This window comes from Megalobrama amblycephala, linkage group LG5 (genome assembly GCF_018812025.1).
Source record: "Megalobrama amblycephala isolate DHTTF-2021 linkage group LG5, ASM1881202v1, whole genome shotgun sequence".
Taxonomy (NCBI): Eukaryota; Metazoa; Chordata; class Actinopteri; order Cypriniformes; family Xenocyprididae; genus Megalobrama; species Megalobrama amblycephala.
The window spans coordinates 10,216,429-10,236,706 of NC_063048.1; the positions used below are offsets into that span (position 1 = coordinate 10,216,429).

The 20,278-nt window shown below is 38.2% G+C and overlaps 1 protein-coding gene across 2 annotated transcripts in view; it reads right to left on the minus strand.

Annotated features, from left to right (window-relative positions):
* Window positions 1–20,278, minus strand: part of LOC125268440 (mediator of RNA polymerase II transcription subunit 1-like) — a 100,501-nt gene that overhangs the window by 9,957 nt on the left and 70,266 nt on the right. For both annotated transcript variants that reach the window (XM_048190632.1, XM_048190633.1), the window contains exon 5: window positions 10–142. In XM_048190632.1, the coding sequence (XP_048046589.1) occupies window positions 10–142 (133 nt within the window). The remainder of the gene's footprint in view (window positions 1–9; window positions 143–20,278) is intronic.

Genomic DNA, 20,278 nt, shown 5'->3' on the forward strand with positions numbered 1-20,278 from the left:
TCCTCTTACCACAGGGTTTTCACCATGGTGGGCCACTTTGACATCCACAAGCTTTCCAGTTTTATCCAAATGCACCTCAACGTAAAACATATCTGAGGTGATATAGCACTCAGTACGCGAGGGGCTCAGGTGAGATCCCAACCTGTAGGCACACAGCAAGAGAACAAAAATACCAAACATACCTTTTAGTAAATTTAAGTAAAGTTAGGTAGGTCAAGTAAAATCAAGTAGAAATAAATCAGAACACGCTAGTGATGTTACTTATGACACCAAGTGCATGCCTCACTGCTGAGTGGTTTGCGTCTGTAAGCTCTGTATAGCTTTTTTGTTATGAATCTCTATCTACTACCATTCCTTGGTGTTTATATTAAATATAATAACATGAACCTCGTCTGAATAGCAAAAGTGGAGGTGTTGCTATAATTTAAAGCACTATCTTCAGTAGGACTCAGAGGTCTAATTTCAAATATAATTCTTTTGAAGTGGTGGTGCTTTATGTAACGTTATCTAGTGTACGTGATAAATTCCACTTGACATTTGTGCTTTTACTGTATACAGGCCACCAGGGCACCATACAGACTTTATCAAAGAATTAGCTGATTTTCTAGTACTGGCTGCAGATAAAGTCCTTAATGTTGGTGATTTTAATATCCATGTAGATAGTGAAAAAGATGCACTTGGATTGGCAATCAGAGATATTCTAAACTCTACCGGAGTTCAGCAACACGTGTCAGGCCCCACTCATTGTCGTAATCATACTTTAGAACTTATATTGTCACATGGAATCGATATTGATGCTGTTAAAATTCTGCAGCAGAGCGATGACATCTCAAATCATTATCTGGTCTCATGTATACTTCATTTAACCAAGGCTGCAAAGCCGACACCTGGTTACAAATATGGTAGAACCATTACTTCTACCACTAAAGATTGCTTTATAAATAATCTTTTTGATCAGTTTAATCTCCTTAGAATACCAGATAGCTTAGAAGAACTCGATGTTGCAACAAACTACTGACTCTCTCTTTTCCAGCACTTTAGACACAGTTGCTCCTTTGGACTTAAAAAAGATTAAAGAAAATAGTCCAAAGCCCTGGTACAACAACCATACTCTGGCCCTTAAAAGAGCAGCCAGAAAAATAGAGTGCATTTAATGGAGAGAGAGCATGATTGCGCACAGAAAGGCCTTAAACTGCTAGATCTGATTATTTTTCAACCCTCTTAGAAGAAAACAAACACAACCCTTGGTATTTATTTGATACAGTAGCTAAATTAACAAGAAATAAAGCTTCAACCCCAGACGTTTCCAAACAGCACAGCAGCAATGACTTTATGAACTTTTTTTACAAGATTGATAATATTAGAGGGAAAATTATAACTATGCAACCATCTACTACAGTATCACATCAGACAGTGCATTGTAGTGTCCCTGAGGAAAAACTCCATTCATTCATTCATTCATTGCTATAGGAGAGGAAGAATTGTCTAAACTCGTTAAATCATCTAAATCTTTCATCTGTGCTCCGATGCTTCCTGAAGCATTGTTTTGAAATTGGCCATCACTAAATAAGTCGTTATTTTGTTTTTTTGGCGCTCCAAAAATATTCTCATCACTTTATAATATTGATATTGAACCACTGTACTCACATGAACTGATTTAAATATGTTTTTAGTACCTTTATGGATCTTGAGAGAGGAAGTGTCATTGCTCCCTATGGAGGCCTCACGGAGCCATCGGATTTCAACTAAAATATCTTAATTTGTGTTCCGAAAATTAACAAAGGTTTTACGGGTGTGGAACGGCATGAGGGTAAGTAATAAATGACAGAATTTTCATTTTTGGGTGAACTAACCCTTTAAACACACTTGCACATATAAGTATAAAACTCGGTACACATATAGACCTCATTGGGCTGAACAACTTTCGGTACTCTAAGTTATACGTCACCTCAACAGGAAGTCAGCTATTATGGGTTGTTCGAAAAACGCATGCTCTGGAATTTGATATACTCCTCCTAGGCGATTAATCCGATCACCACCAAACTCAGTCAGCATGAAGTCAAGACAATGATGATGAAAAATTATGACCGGATTTTTTATATCTCGAACGGTTTGGATGTGGCCAGGCAATGAATTTATGACGGAAAAGGGAAACAGGAAGTGTGTTATAACTTCTGTATACATTGATTGATCTTCATGAAACTTCACGAGTGTGTTGGATGTAGAAGTCCGATCACATGGATGTGACTATTGTGAGTCAAAGTTATAGCGCCACCAACTGGCAGCAGGAAGTGTGGAAAGCGGAAGTACGTTCAAGGCAATATTTTGTGTTTTATAAAGCAAAATACAGTTGTATTTATTTTTTTAAAAATGACAGATCGTTTCGCAAGATAAGTCCCTTATTCCTCGTCTGGTATCGTTTAAAGCCCTTTGAAGCTGCACTGAAACTGTAATTTTGACATTAATTTCAACCGTTTGGAGGCCCTTGAAGTCTACAATAAGGAGAATAATCATGGAATGTTTCATCAAAAATCTTAATTTCTTTTTGACTGATGAAAAAAAGACAAGAACATCTTGGATGACATGGGGTGGGTAACTTATCAGGAAATGATTATTTAAAAGTGGACTAATCCTTTAAGGCTGGATTATAGAATTTTTTTAGAGGTTGTCTGAGAAAAAAAAAACAGACATGGCAGATTAGGAAGATATTCTGCACTCATTTGAAATTGGCTTATGACATGAAAGTCATCTCAAATTTAAACAATCTCATGGATGTGGCTGTTGTGGTTTGTGATCATAGAAGCATCAGCCGCCAGTGATGCGCGGGTTGATCCAAAATGAGCGGGTGCCTGCGGTCACCCGCGGTTACGAGTCATCCAAAAACATTTTTAACAATATTCGGGTCGCGGTCGGTCGGGTCGTTTGAAATAAAGATGCCAATTAAACCTTTGTAATTTATATAGTACTAGACACAATTTTCTATGAAATACATAGGCCTACACTTTATTGGCTGAATAACTGGCGCGAAGATGACGTTCGAGCTCAGTCTGCAGGTACCCAGCAAGCAATTTTATGTCTATTAGATGTCTAATAGCCGTCAAAACATAGCCCGGCCGTCTAGGCTAAAACAAAGCAAAATTTGGGCTGTCAGTGAAAATCTAATAGACGTCTAACCATAACCCAAGAGTAGACTAGTCATCAATTAGACGACTATTAGACAACTACATATTTATGTCTAATAGACGGTTAATACGGGTCTAGGCTAAAATAAGGCAAAATTGGGGCTGTCAGTGAAAATCTAATAGACGTCTAACCATAACCCAAAAATAGACTAGTCATCAATTACACCTATACATGCAATAGACAACAAAATAATGGCTAAAGGATTGTTTTCACTTAAATATAACAGGTTCTCATAAATGACAATCCGTCCAAACAAACTAAATATAAAAGGTTTTATTTAGAAAAAGAACTCAAGATAATACACAATGATAAAAAAAAAAAATAATTAAATTTTACAAATACAATACAAATAAACATTAAAAGAAAATTACAACGTGTAACATAATAAAAATATAAAACATTGACAAAAAAAAGTTAAATAAAAAATGTTAACAATATTTTTTGGTTTATAAAACAACCTGATTAATTTTCAGTTCCATAAATTCCATGTTTTATGTAAAGCACTTTGAATTGTTGTTTGAAATGTGCTATACAAAATAAACTTGCCTTGCCAAATAAAAAAAAAACTCATATTTTCATATCATAATGATCAAAAGATTAAAAGATATACAAGGCTTCCATAACAAATAATAGTAGGGTGCACAGGTTTCATGTTTACCCCCTTGTATTTAGATAACTACAGAGTTTTAGGGCACAAGGAAACACTACAGTACATGCGCATGTATGTTAATCTAACCACGTTTTACTCTGAGTCTGCACTGTTACCTGCTAAAATGTCATGGTTCCTACACATAATGTACATAAATAATAAACACATGTCAAAATGAAAAACACAGATACTTACAAGACCAAAAGCAGGAAAGAATTTGCTTTAACATTTGCTGCTGCTTGCTCTCCGTCTCCAACAGTTGTAAAATGCGGAAATGTTTATCGCGAGATCTGGCAACAGTGATCGAGAGCTAACGTTCAAGTCTCGCGTTGCCAGTGGTCATGTCTCAGTAAAGCCACAGTTGCCATCTAGCGGTTGAGAATTGTAAATTTTTATTTAACTTAAAATTAAATACAGTCATATATGTGTGTGGTATATAATTATAATTAATATATGGCTTGGCTATACCCTGATACAATCCTACATTCTACGCTATCATATATATTCATATATATGAATATATATGATAGCCTAGAATGTAGGATTGTGTGACAGCAAAAATATGCTGTTTCAAATATATACTTGCATATAAATGTATAAATCCAAGTATATCAAGAATCCCACAAGCTTTGTGGTCGAAAATGACTTAACATTATTTTGGTTACACTCATTGCTGGTCTGAATCAGGGCTATAGCCAAGCCGTAAAAACTAGACTATAAATTGCCTCGATTTCGCCGGGCGGTCTAAAAGCAGACTGCACATAGCCTATCCAATTCAGAGCTAAATCGTGACTACATACAGACCATGTCATGAAATGCCACTTAAATCTTGTAGAAATCATTGACATTGCGAACATGATGAGATATCAACCATCTCAGGCACTTCCTGTCCAAAAACTACAATAAATCAGGATTGACTATACGTGGGCTACAAATAGCCGGTCTGACTACGAGCTAAATTGTGGCTACGCACAGCCTACACAATATAACATGTCAAAGATGTGAAACCAAACACATTGTAAACACTGTTGACTTTGCTTACATGATGCAATATCATACAACTCGCAAGTTATTTTGGCAAAAATGACATGTAACCAAATGAAAGATTATTTTGGCTAAAAGTGGGTTACACACAGCCGGACTATATCGGGTCTATAGTTAACTGAGACAGTGAAATGACGGCTATTGCTTGCTGGGTAGAGATGGAGGCGGCAAGAGAAAAGCTGAAGACTGGGGAGTGGAAGCTCCGCATATACACAAATAGAAAGAGCAAAGTGTGGGAGACCTTTGCCGAAATAATGAAAGATGATGACCAAAGTGCTGGCTTTGTCATGTGTACTTCTTGTGATGCTATTTACACATTTTAAACGCATATAGCTCAGTAATGTCAGTTTTATGTATTTTCTGAGAGGGGGCGGGATTTTTGTTGGGAAAGTCGGGGGAGAGACGCACACTTCGATTAAACTGGATAAACACATGCAGCATCTTAATTGTTAAGAAAATGAAACAAAATAAATGAATAAATCAAGCCTTTATTATATAATACTAGGCTATATCATACAGCATTCAGAAAGAGAACAGTTTGCGCTCCTAAGGGGTTTCACACTTTTCCAAAAGTGGGCCTTCTCTCAGTTGAACTGCTGATGAATTCTTCAAGCATCACATAACATAAACAACATAAACATCACATTCATCAATAATATGCATCTAGACAGCTGAAATGGAAAATGATGGGCCACCTCAAGAACTGCCTGCTCTCGCCGCTGCACCTCTGAGCGCACCACGTCAGGGCCTGAAACATTTCTCTCCTCCACAGGCTGGATTAATGGATATTATAGGCCAGGGAGGCTGATGGGGGGGCGTATGGGACGGAGGGAGGCTTATGGGGGGCGTATGGGAGGGGGGGCGGCCACACCCCCCCGCACCCCTAGTTCCTATGTCTATGGCCCAATGACGCTACGATGAGCATTTACTACTTTTAAAAAATGCGGGTCGGGTACAATATTTTCTTTTTTTTTGCGGTCCGAGTTGCGGGCGGGTTAGTTGAAAACGTCGGTCGGGTGCGGGTTGTTTATACATTGACCCAAGCATCACTGACAGCCGCTGCAGTAAATGTGGTGTGAATTTGACATAGTCCTTTTATGTTTAACTATTTTAAATGCCCATTGTCCGCCGTGCACAGTTGACAGTAGACATGGGCAAAGCCTTAGAAACGGGCGTGGAGCAGGGGCTGTACAGCGCCACCTTTTGACAAAAGTGGGGGGGTTGGTTTAACCTACAGTCACCAAACTCTGTACACATGTTGTTCTCATTAAGCCGGACAACTTTCTAATTTACAGTCATTAGCTCTGACCAACAAGAAGTCAGATATTTTGGTTGAATGTGGATTTTTTTTTTTTTTTTTTTTTTTTTTTTTTTTTTTTTTTACACACACACACCCCCAAACATAGACACTCTCTCTGTCGAAACCCCCTCCCCTCTCATTCCTTCAGTCTCTCTGTGTGTGTGTGTGTGGTGGGGGGTGTCTGTTTGTGGGTCTCTGTCTGTGTCACTGTCTGTGTATGTCTCTCTCTCTCTTTCGGTCCCCTTCCTGTGTGTGTGTGTCTGTGTGTGTGTGTGTGTGTGTGTGTGTGTGTTACAATCGTGGTTAGTGGTCTTTTACCCTTTTACTGATTACCCTTTTATTGATGAACTTTTAAAAATTTTGAACTGCAAATGATAACTTCACACTCGTTTGAAATTGAATCATGACACTATATAACTATTTGGACAAGAAAAGTTTTCTATATGTTGTTTGAATTACAATTATTAATTTTTACAATAATAGTAAGAATTGTTTAATTATTTATTAATATAATTCAAATTTATTAAAAACCCGTTTCAGTAAATTTCATGTTTTTTTTTTTTTTTTTAAATGGCTGTTTAAAATAAACTTGCATAAGTGAGCAGAAAAATCTAGACATGTACCTTACTATTACCTGAGACTGACATTAAAATTGTCTTCGCAGGTTCTGTGATTTGGCCCTATTTATTAATTTTTTTTAATTTTATTTTTTATCTTATAAAACACATATTAAAATTGAATGAAAGCATGCTTTTGGTGCATAAGATTGGTGCACAAACAATAGCTCAGGGAGCTCAAAAAACACATGAAGAGAAGTGTGAGGATTATACAACATCAGCAAATCACAGACATTCACATTAAAGCTCATTAAAGCACTAAAGTTTTTTCAGAGCACTGTGGAATTTGCACAAATAATAGTATATAATTTCCTCTAGAATATTTATAGGGGTTGTCTGAGAAAAAACACAGACATGTCAGATTAGGATGATATTCTACACTCATTTGAAACTAACCTATGATATTCTATGACATGAAAGTCATCTCAATTTAAACAATCTCATGGATGTGGCTGTTGTGGTCTGTGATCATAGGAGCATCAGCTCATGCAGTAAATGTGGAGTGAAATTGACATAGTTCTTTTATTTTGAACTGTTTTTAAATGCCTATTGCCCGACGTGCACAGTTCCTCTAAAGCCACCGGGGTGGGGGTGCCACTGGGCTTTGGCCCGTCATCGCTGCTTGCAGCTATATTTAGGGCCAAAGCCCTGTAAGGGGCTGAAGGCCCTATTGTTTTCTTTAGGATTATTAGGGCCAAAGCCCTGTAAGGGGCTGAAGGCCCTATTGTTTTCTTTAGGATTATTAGGGCCCAAGCGAAAATTAGGGCCCTCTTGTTTTTATTATTTTTTTTTTTTTTTTTTTTTTTTTTTTTTTTCCGTCTTCGGGCATTTTTGGGGCCTTACATGCTCGAAAACTCTTGAAAACTTTGCACACACATTGGAATCCGCGGCCAACAGGGCCGGGCAGAAGCTGGTACCCGGGCGTGGCAGGGGGGCTCGACAGCGCCCCCTTGAAAAAAGTCTGAAAATTTGGTCCATATATTCAAACACGCTTGCACGTATTAGTATAAAACTCAGTACACATATAGACCTCATCGGGCCGAACAACTTTCGTGCTCTAAGTTAAACACCACGCCAACAGGAAGTCAGCTATTAAGGGTTGTTTGAAAAACGCATGCTCTGGAATTTGATATACTCCTCCTAGACGATTAATCCGATCGCCACCAAACTCGGTCAGCATGAAGTCAAGACACTGATGATGAAAAATTGCCAGCGGATTTTTGATATCTCGAACGGTTTGGCCGTGGCGAGGCAACGAATTTATGGCGAGAAAAGGGAAACAGGAAGTGTGTTATAACTTCTGCATACATTGATTGATGTTTATGAAACTTCAGCAGTGTGTTCGTTATAGGAGTCTGATCACATGGATGTGACTATTGTGAGTCAAAGTTATAGCGCCACCACCTGGCAGCAAGAAGTGTATCACTTTCAAAATGCATTGAGTTCACTCTGTTATGTTTACCTGATTTGCTTCAAACTTCATCAGTTAATGTCAATACACAGCAGATGTAGACCTGTGACAGGATTCTTGATATTTTAAATATTGTTGCCATGGCAACACATCAAACTTTAATAATATTCTTGAGTGTTTTTGAGGCTTTTAACATCCTTCAAATTGCATGAAACTCGATACACACATCAATATTGTCAACCAGTAGACATGGACAAAGCCATAGAAATGGGCGTGGTGGAGGGGCTCAGTAGCGCCACCTTTTGACAAAAGTGGGAGGGTTAGTTTTTCCTACAGTCACCAAACTCGGTACACATATTGTACTCATCAAGCCGGACAATTTTCTAATTTACATTCATTAGCTCCAACCAACAGGAAGTCAGCTATTTTGGTTTGAATGTTAATTTTTTGAAAAAACAGGCTTTGAATTTAATACTACTACTCCAACAGGGTTTATACAATTTACACCAAACTTTTTGTACTTCGTGCTAATACATTGAAGTTGTTTAATTGCAAACGGATTTTGGATATCTCAAATGGTTTGGCCGTGGCGAGGCAACGAATTAATAGCAAAAAAAGGGAAACAAAGTGTTATAACTTCTGCATACATTAATTGATTTTGATGAATCTTCGGCTGTGTCTTCGTTCTACAAGGCTGATCACATAGATGTGACTATTGTGAGTCAAAGTTATAGCGCCACCAACTGGCAGCAGGAAATGTGTTACTTTCAGCATGCTTTGAGATCACCATCTTATGTTTACCCTATTTGCTTCAAACTTCATTTAAATAATGTCAAAACATGTCAGATGTAGACCTTTGAAAAGAATTGTGATATCTCAAACACAGTTGCCTTGGCAACGCATCAAACTTTTATATTGGTTTTGAATGCTTTTGAGACTCTTAGCTTCAAATTGTTTGAAACTCCACACACACATCAGGATTGTTAGCCAGTAGACATGGGCAAAGCCTTAGAAACGGGCAGGGAGGAGGGGCTCTACAGCGCTACCTTGTAGTGCAGTAAATGTGGATTGAATTTGACAGTCCTTTTATGCTTAACTGTTTTAAATGCCCATTGCCCGCCATGCACAGTTGCCCTGAAGCCACAAGGGTGGCGGTGCCACCGGGCTTTGGCCCGTCATCGCTGCTCGCAGCTATATTTATTATTATTTTTTTTTATTTTTTTTTTAGGTTTTGGGGTTTTTTGGGGGCCTTAACATGCTCAAAAACTCTTGAAATTTTGCACACGGGTCAGAACCCGCGGCCATTACAGTCAGACAGAAGCTGGTACCTGGGCGTGGCAGGGGGGCTCGACAGCGCCCCCTTGAATGGGGTCCGAAAACATGGTCCATATATCAAACACGCTTGCACATACAAGTATAAAACTCAGTACACATATAGACCTCATCGGGCCGAACAACTTTCGTGCTCTAAGTTATACGTCACCTCAACAGGAAGTCAGCTATTATGGGTTGTTTGAAAAACGCATGCTCTGGAATTTGATATACTCCTCCTAGACGATTAATCCGATCGCCACCAAACTCGGTCAGCATGAAGTCAAGACACTGATGATTAAAAATTGCCAGCGGATTTTTGATATCTCGAACGGTTTGGCTGTGGCGAGGCAACGAATTTATGGCGAGAAAAAGGAAACAGGAAATGTGTTATAACGTCTGCATACATGTATTGATCTTTATGAAACTTCACGAGTGTGTTGGTTGTAGTAGTCTGATCACATGGATGTGACTATTGTGAGTCAAAGTTATAGCGCCACCAACTGGCAGCAGGAAGTGTATCACTTTTTAAAATGCTTTGAGATCACCCTCTTATTTTTACCTGATTTGCTTCAAACTTCATCAGTGTAATGTCAATACACAGCAGATGTAGACCTATGACAGGATTTTTGATATTTGAAATATTGTTGCCATGGCAACAGGTCAAACTGTAATAATATTCTTGAGTGTTTTTGAGGCTCTTAACATGCTTCAAATTGCATGAAACTCGACACACACATCAATATTGTCAACCAGTAGACATGGACAAAGCCATAGAAATGGGCGTGGTGGAGGGGCTCAGTAGCGCCACCTTTTGACAAAAGTGGGGGGGTTAGTTTTTCCTACAGTCACCAAACTCGGTACACATATTGGTCTCATCAAGCCGGACAATTTTCTAATTTACATTCATTAGCTCCGACCAACAGGAAGTCAGCTATTTTGGTTTGAAAAAACAGGCTATGAATTTTATACTACTACTCCTACAGGGTTTATCCAATTTACACCAAGCTTTTTTTACTTGTTGCTACCACATTGAAGTTGTTTAATTGCAAAAGGATTTTGGATATCTCAAACGGTTTGGCCATGGCGAGGCAAGGAATTTATGGCAAGAAAAGGGAAACAAAGTGTTATAACTTCTGCATACATTAATTGATTTTGATGAAACTTCGGCTTAGTCTTTGTTCTACAAGGCTGATCACATAGATGTGACTATTGTGAGTCAAAGTTATAGCGCCACCAACTGGCAGCAGGAAATGTGTTACTTTCAGCATGCTTTGAGATCACCATCTTATGTTTACCCTATTTGCTTCAAACTTCATTTAAATAATGTCAAAACATGTCAGATGTAGACCTTTGAAAAGATTTGTGATATCTCAAACACAGTTGCCTTGGCAACGCATCAAACTTTTATATTGGTTTTGAATGCTTTTGAGACTCTTAGCATGCTTCAAATTGTTTGAAACTCCACACACACATCAGGATTGTTAGCCAGTAGACATGGGCAAAGCCTTAGAAACGGGCAGGGAGGAGGGGCTCTATAGCGCTACCTTGTAGTGCAGTAAATGTGGAGTGAATTTGACAGTCCTTTTATGCTTAACTGTTTTAAATGCCCATTGCCCGCCATGCACAGTTGCCCTGAAGCCATAGGGGTGGCGGTGCCACCGGGCTTTGGCCCGTCATCGCTGCTCGCAGCTATATTTATTTTTATTTTTTTTCTAAGTTTTTGGGGTTTTTGGGGCCCTTAACGTGCTCAAAAACTCTTGAAAATTTGCACACGGGTCAGAATCCGCGGCCATTACAGCAGGGCAGAAGCTGGTACCCGGGCGTGGCAGGGGGGCTCGACAGCACCCCCTTGAATGGGGTCCGAAAACGTGGTCTATATATCAAACACACTTGCACATACAAGTATAAAACTCGGTACACATATAGACCTCATCGGGCCGAACAACTTTCGTACTCTAAGTTATACGTGACCTCAACAGGAAGTCAGCTATTATGGGTTGTTTGAAAAACGCATGCTCTGGAATTTGATATACTTCTCCTAGGAAATTAATCCAATCACCACCAAACTCAGTCAGCATGATGTCAAGACATTGATGATGCTAAATTGCCAGCGGATTTTTGATATCTCGAATGGTTTGGCTGTGGTGAGGCAACGACTTTATGGCGAGAAAAGCGAAACAGGAAGTGTGTTATAATTTCTGCATACATTGATTGATCTTTATGAAACGTTACGAGTGTGTTGGTTGTAGTAGTCCGATCACATGGATGTGACTATTGTGAGTCAAAGTTATAGCGCCACCAACTGGCAGCAGGAAGTGTATCACTCTTAAAATGCTTTGAGATCACCCTCTTATTTTTACCCGATTTGCTTCAAACTTCATGACAATAATGTCAAAACATGGCAGATACAGACCTATTAATGTATTTGTGATATCTTAAATATTGTTGCCATGGCAACACATCAAACGTCTATAATATTCTTGGGCATTTTTGAGGTTCTTAACACTTAACAGCGATACCACCGCGTTTTTTTTCTTACCAGTGTGAAAGAGACTCAAAATACTCTGTCAATGTTGCACATACAATTAAGAGTTATACATCATTTTAATCTGTTGAATATCTTCTTTTATTTGTGTACACTCAGAGTAAAAACAAAATGTTGTGCTTTTTGCAAAATAAAGAAAACTAACATGATGCGTGATCTCTCGTCTCCCTCTGAACAAAGTCCAATCTGATAGTTCTCAGAAAATGAACTGTAACTTAGTGAATACTAATCACAAAAAAATTAGACTTATGTCTAAAAAAAAACATTGAAATGTCAGGTTTTAAATCGTGTAAATCAAATCGAAAACAAACATTCTGTGTTTATGTAATCTGTATGAAAAGAGAGCCATGTCAGAAGTCCGAGATTCAGCTCATTACCCGCTAATGCGGCCACGCCCACGGAGCCAGCGCTATTCAGACGTAAATTCAGTCAATACATGTATACATCGTCTCAATCGTGTATTTATTGTCTTGAAAAGTGTTTTGAATAGCCATAGTTAGCGATCTCTGGCCTCTGTTAGTTCGGTTAGTTCCTGGATTGCCTATTCTTCTTTAGTGCTCAGGCATTTGTGGACTAAAGGTGCACAGAGCGCCCTCCGGCTGCAAGTATGAATTGAAAACACAGTATCCAGCACTCATAGTAATGACAATAAATCCTGAATAAATATTACTCCTCTGTATAGAAAACTGACATAAACATATGAGAATCCATCAATATTTCTCCAAATGTGCATGCTTTTAAGCTAAAAGCCTATATGAAATGCCATAGAGGTAACACAATTGTTCAGACACTTTGCATCACACAAATACATTATATTTTAAAAAATAGAATATAATTATTTTAAATTGTAATAATATTTCACAGTATTGCTGTTTTTTCTGTATGTTTGATTTACACCATCATGAGCTTTGAGACATGATCACAGAGGGGTTTTTCACAGCTTACCTGTCTGAAAGAGCTCATTATTTATGCAGCTCATTAGAGCTCTTTATGCGATTCTTTTGTCTTCTCAGGTGAGAATCACCCATTATTCATGATGATTCACGCCTCCACGCATACTGTTTTTCTTGACCAAAGATGTTTTAGAAAATTTAAATCTCTCTATTGTTTTATATGAAGGAGTAGGAAGGATAATTTTTACATAATTTTGAAGCAAAAACTCTAGTCTACAATCTCCAATACCCAGAAGTCTTGTGAACACAGATTTAATATTATTTTTTTGGCCTTATTTCAGTGACTTAAGTTTTTTGTTTTTTTAATAACCACGCATAAACGTTATTCCTTCAAAAACACAAACATGTACATACATGTTCCTCACATATTATGGTAGCCTAGCTTGTATTGAATACAGTGTAATGACACTTTTGTAATTTATATGTTTATGAACAACTGAAAAAAGCACAAATGTCAGGGCATGTCAAAACTTCTCCAGGCCCCAAATCAGCCTCAGACTCCAGAGGGTTAACATGCTTCAAATTGGAGGAAACTTGACACCCATCAATATTGTCATACAGTAGACATGGGCAAAGCCTTAGAAATGGGCGGGGAGCATGGGCTGTACAGCGCCACCTTTTGACAAAAGTGGGGGGGGTTAGTTTAACCTACAGTCACCAAACTCGGTACACTTATTGATCTCATTAAGCCGGACAACTTTCTAATTTACAGTCATTAGCTCAGACCAACAGGAAGTCAGCTATTTTGGTTTGAATGTGTATTTTTTTGAATAAACAGGCTCTGAATTTTAAACTACTACTTCTAGGGGGTTTATTCGATTCAGACCATACATGTTTTACCATGGTGCTAAGACACTGAAGATGTTAAATTGAGAACAGAAAATGGATATCTCGAATGGTGTTGCCATGGTGATAGATTGAAGTAATGTCAAAAAACAAACGGAATAATTTTCTATAAAAAACACTATACACTTAATTTATATATAGAATAATACAAATGTTTCAAATAAACATTTTATTCTTTTTTTTTCAATTCAAAAATAATGTGTAAGTGAAAAATAGGCAGATTAATTATATTTGATTGAAAAATTGATTGATAGATGTCATATATAGAGTAACAACTAGAGGGCAGCATATACTTATTTTTAAACAGGGTTGGATAAATCAAGCACTAGAACAATAGTTGATCTATATAGAACAAAGATTTTGTTTTTATTATACTGTTTGTGCAGGTATATTTAAAAATTTATCAAAGACTACTTTGTCACAATTTAGATGTTTTTTTTTTTTAAATTGAACCATGACACTATATCACTATTCGAACAGGACTAGTTTTCTAAATGTGTTTGAGTTACAATTTTTTTTTTTTTTTACAATGACAGTTTGAATTTTTAAATTAATTACTTATTGATATAATTAATTTATTAAAAACCCTGTTTCAGTAAAATTTCACATGATTATAAAAGTGGCTGTTTAAAATAAACAATAAGTGAGCAGAAAAATCTAGACAAAAATCTTTTTATGACAGGTAGTCTAATAAATTAAGTTAGACATTAACTAATAAATGTCTTCATAGCATTCAGTTGGCACATTTGTTTGAAGTACACTGGGCAGGATGTTCAATAGTGTGTTTTTTGTCAGTAAAATAAAAATAAATAAAAATATAGCTGCAAGCAGCAATTACGGGGCCAAACAAAAAGCGGCACAACAAGCCAGCCAACATGGCTGGGAGCATTAGACCAACTGCAACAGTGAGCAATTAAAGACCTATTAAGATCAGTTAAGGCAAAAGTGTTGGAAAATGATATATACAGTCAATAATAAAGATTTACTGGTTTATCACTTTCGACCAATAGGTGGCGCTGTGACCAAATGAATGTGGTATGGTCAGAGTGAGGTGACAATGACACTCGCTAAGGTTATGCCTCCTGTAAAAATAAGTCAAACAGATCAAAAGTTATAAGCATATGAAAAAAAAAAAAAAAAACACTAGGTGGCGCTGATTTGGAACTACTCAGACTGCTTCAGGGCCTTGTGCTGATGACCCATACAGAGTTTCGTAACGATATGCTAATGCGTTCATAAAATACAGCATTTTAAAACAAAATGCAAAATGGCTGACGATTAAAATGGCCAACATGGGAAAATTGGATATCATTCGACTCAGCATGATGCCCCGAATCGAAAAAGACCAACTTTATGATTTTTGTACAAACCTATCTGAAGCTATAAGCAAAAATAATGGCTATTTTGGCTTTTTTGTATCTCCAGACCAGTAGGTGGCGCAGCACCAAAACTCGGCATGTAGTCTCTGGTCTTGCTTGGGATGATATGTACGAAGTTTGGTCTGAGTATGATAAAGCATTGCAGAGATACAGCCATGAGTCCAAATTGGGTGTTCTACATTAAATTGATTTGCGTTTTATTTGAGAATGGTTTGATTTACTGAAAAGCTTTTGATAACTTTTTGCCAGAATGGACTGAAGATGATCTGATTCGATTTTCATGACAATCAAATGAAGTTCGAAAAAGCATGTTTTTCACAAAATTCAACATGACGGACAAACCATAAGTCGAAACCTAGCATGTTTGGTATCGTTGGACTCAGCAGAGATTCAGGAGTCTAAGGACATGACACTTTTGAAAATAAGTTAACCACACACAGTGATAAGCATTTGAATATTTGGTTTTACCACTAGGTGGCGCTGGTGCGAAACTTTTCAGGCACCTTCAGGGCATTTTGCTGATGACCCATACCGAGTTTTGTGACGATACGCTAATGCGTTCATAAAATACAGCATTTTTGCACAAAATTCAAAATGGCCGACAACCAAAATGACTGATATGGTAATAATGGTTATCATTCGACTCGGCATGATACCCCAAATCTGATGTGACCACATTTATGATTTTTGGACAAACCATTTAGAAGTTATTAGCCAAAATAGCCATTTTTTGTATCTCCGAACCAGTAGGTGGCACTGTGCCGAAACAGTGCATGCTGCCTCAAGTCATGCTTGTGATGACATGTACAAAGTTTGGTCAAAATACGATAAAGCGTTGTGGAGATAGAGCCTCAAGTCCGATTTGGAGAGCATTTCGTCAAATTCATTTGTGCCGTTTTCGAGAAAGGATCGATCTATCTAAAAGCTTTTGATAAATTTTTGCAGACATGGTCTGAAGATGATCTGGTTCAATTTTCGTGATAATCGGAGTAACGGCCTATGAGGAGTTCGAAAAAGTAAGTTTTTCAGAAAATTCAAAATGGCGGAAAAAATTTCATGACGGAAAATGACAATCGATTCATCTTCAGCCAAGAAATCAGAGGAAAAAAGAATTTTGTTTCTAGCCCTTACGGTTCAAAAGTTATTAACATAAACATGAGTGCAACTTTGGACAGCTGGTGGCGCTAGAGGGATTGAGTTAGAGACTCCAAATTTGCTGTGGACAAAGGTCAGACTGTCCTCTAGCTATGTACCAAATTTCACAACTTTCCCGCAAGCGGTTCTATGGGCTGCCATAGACTTCAAGAGCGGAAGAATAATAATAATAAATATAGCTGCAAGCAGCAATTACGGGGCCAAGCACAAAAATGGCACAAGAAGCCAGCCAACACGGCTGGGAGCATCAGACCAACAGCAGCAGTGAGCAATTAGAAAAAAAAGTTATTAGCATTTTTGTCAATTTTGTTATAACTTTTGACCACAAGGTGGTGCTGGTCCGAAACTTCTCAGGCTCCTTCAGGGCATTGTCCTGATGACACATACCAAATTTATGAATTTTGGTCAAACCCATCAGAAGTTATAAGCAAAAATAGCCATTTTTCATATCTCCACTCCAGTAGGTGGCGCTGTGCCGAAACACTGTACGATGCCTCAGGTCATGCTTGTGATGACACATACCAAGTTTGGTCTGAATATGATAAAACATTGCAGAGATACAGCTTCAAGAGTCATTTTTGCATCATGCCTCAAATTCATTGCTCCGGTATACGAAAACGGTTTGACTTATCGACTTGAAATCCATAACTTTTTGTCGGCATGGTCTGAAGATGATACGGTTCAATTTTGGTGAAAATCGGAGCAACGGTCTAGGAGGAGTTCGAGGTTTTTAAAGAAAAACAATATGGCGGACAGGAAGTTCAGCTGACTATGGCAAATTTGATATCTATGTTCTCAGCATGACCCAAGGAATCTACAGAGACCAGTTTCATTACAATCGGTTAATACAGTCAAAACTTATTAGCATTTTTGTAAATTTTGTTACAACTTTTGACCACAAGGTGGCGCTGGTCCGAAACTTCTCAGGCTCCTTCAGGGCATTGTGCTGATGACCCATACCAAGTTTCGTAATGATACGCTAATGCGTTCGTAAAATACAGCATTTTAGCACAAAATTCAAAATGGCCGACAGCCAAAATGGCCGAAGTGGGAAAATTGGATATCATTCGACTCTGCATGATTCCCCGAATCCAACGAGACCAAATTTATGATTTTTGGACAAACTCATCAGAAGTTATAAACAAAAATAGCCATTTTTCATATCTCCGCACCAGTAGGTGGCGCTGCGCCGAAACACTGCATGGTGCCTCAGGTCATGCTTGTCATGACATGTACCAAGTTTGGTCTGAATATGATAAAGTGTTACAGAGATACAGCCTTACTTCTATTTTCGCAAGCGCTACGTACAATTCGTTCGTGTGTTTTTCGAAAACGGTTTGAGCAATCGACTTGAATTCCATAACTTTTTGTCAGCATGGTCTGAAGATGATCTGGTTCAATTTTCGTGAAAATCAGAGTAACGGCCTAGGAGGAGTTCGAAAAAGTAGGTTTTTCAGAAAATTCAAAATGGCGGAAAAATTTTCATGACGGAAAATGACGTCATAGGGTACATTCGAATCGGCTTGACCCAAGGAATCAGAGGAAAAAAGAATTTTGTTTCTAGCCCTTATAGTTCAAAAGTTATTAACATAAACATAAGTGCAACTTTGGACAGGTGGTGGCGCTAGAGGGATTGAGTTAGAGACTCCAAATTTGCTATGGACAAAGGTCAGACTGTCCTCTAACTGTGTGCCAAATTTCACAACTTTCCCGCAAGCGGTTCTATGGGCTGCCATAGACTTCAAGAGCGGAAGAAGAAGCGGAAGAATAATAATAAGCGTACGGAACGCCAACAATAACAATAGGTGCCTAAGCACCTTCGGTGCTTGGCCCCTAATAATAAAAAAAAAAAAGAAATCTAACAGATACAATAGGTGCCTCCGCACCTTCGGTGCTTGGCCCCTAATAAATATAGCTGCAAGCAGCGATTACGGGGCCAAGCAAAAAGCGGCACAACAAGCCAGCCAAGATGGCTGGGAGCATCAGACCAGCTGCGACAGTAAGCAATTAAAGACCTATTAGGATCATTTTAGGCAAAAGAGCTGAAAAATGATATACAGTCAATAATAAAGATTCAATGGTTTAGCACTTTGACTAATAGGTGGCGCTGTGACCAAATTAATGTGGTATAGTCAGAGTGAGGTAACAATGACACTCGCTAAGGATATGACTCCCGTGAAAATAAGTCAACCAGATCAAAAGTTATAAGCATATGAAAAAAAACACTAGGTGGCGCTGGTTTGAAACTCCTCAGGCTCCTTCGGGACCTTGTGCTGATGACTCATACCGAGTTTCGTAACAATACGCTAATGCGTTCATAAAATACAGCATTTTTGCACAAAATTCTAAATGGGCGACAGCCAAAATGGCTAATATGGGAAAATTGGATATCATTCGACTCGGCATGATGCCCCTAATCTAACAAGACCAAATTTATGATTTTTGGACAAACATATTTGAAGCTATAAGCAAAAATAATGGCTATTTTGGCTTTTCTGAATCTCCAGACCAGTAGGTGGTGTTGCGACGAAACTCAGCATGTAGGCTCTGGTCTTGCTTGGGATGATTTGTACGAAGTTTGGTGTAAATATGATAAATCATTGCAGAGATACAGCCATGAGTCCAAACTGGGTGCTCTGCGTTAAATTAATTTGCGTGTTTTTTGAGAATGGTTGAGTTTCATCAAAAAGCTTTTGATAACTTTTTGCCAGAATGGTCTGAAGATGATCTGGTTCAATTTTCGTGATAATCAGACCAACAGCCTAGGACGAGTTCGAAAAAGTAGGTTTTTCGCAAAATTCAAAATGGCGGACAAACCATAAGTCGAAACCTAGCGTGTTAGGTATCGTTAGACTCAGCAGGGATTCAGGAGTCTAAAGTCATGACTCTTTTGAAAATAAGTTGACCACACCCATATTGATAAGCATTTGAATATTTGATTTTACCACTAGGTGGCGCTGGTGCAAAACTTCTTAGGCTCGTTCAGGGCATCGTGCTGAAGACCCATACCGAGTTTTGTGACAATATGCTAATGCGTTCATAAAATACAGCATTTTAGCACAAAATTCAAAATGGCTGATATGGTAATAATGGATATCATTCAACTCGGAATGATGCCCTGAATCTGACATAACCACATTTATGATTTATGGACAAACCATTCAGAAGTTATTAGCATAAATATCCATTTTTCATATCTCTGGACCAGTAGGTGGCACTGTGCCGAAACACTGCATGTTGCCTCAAGTCATGCTTGTGATGACATGTACAAAGTTTGGTCAGAATACGATAAATTGTTTTGAAGATATAGCCTTAAGTGTGATTTTGCGAGCTTTCGGTCAAATTCTTTTGTGCCCTATTCGAGAACAGATGGATCTATCGAAAAGCTTTTGATAACATTTTGCAGTCATGGTCTGAAGATGATCTGGTTCAATTTTTGTGAAAATCGGAGTAATGCCCTAGGAGGAGTTTGAAAAAGTAGGTTTTTCGGAAAAATCAAAATGGCGGGAAAATTTTCATGACGGAAAATGACGTCATATGGTGCATTCGAATCGGCATGAGCCAAGGAATCAGGGGACAAAAGAATTTTGTTTCTAGCCCTTACGGTTCAAAAGTTATTAACATAAACAGTAGTTCAACTTTGCACAGCTGGTGGCGCTAGAGGGATTGAGTTAGAGACACCAAATTAGCTATGGACATAGTTCAGACTGTCCTTTATCAGTGTGCCAAATTACATAACTTTTTACCATACGGTTCTATGAGCTGCCATAGACTCAAGAGTGGAATAATAATAATAATAAATATAGCTGCAAGCAGCAATTACGGGGCCAAGCAAAAAAGGGACAACAAGCCAGCCAACATGGATGGGAGCATTAGGCCAAC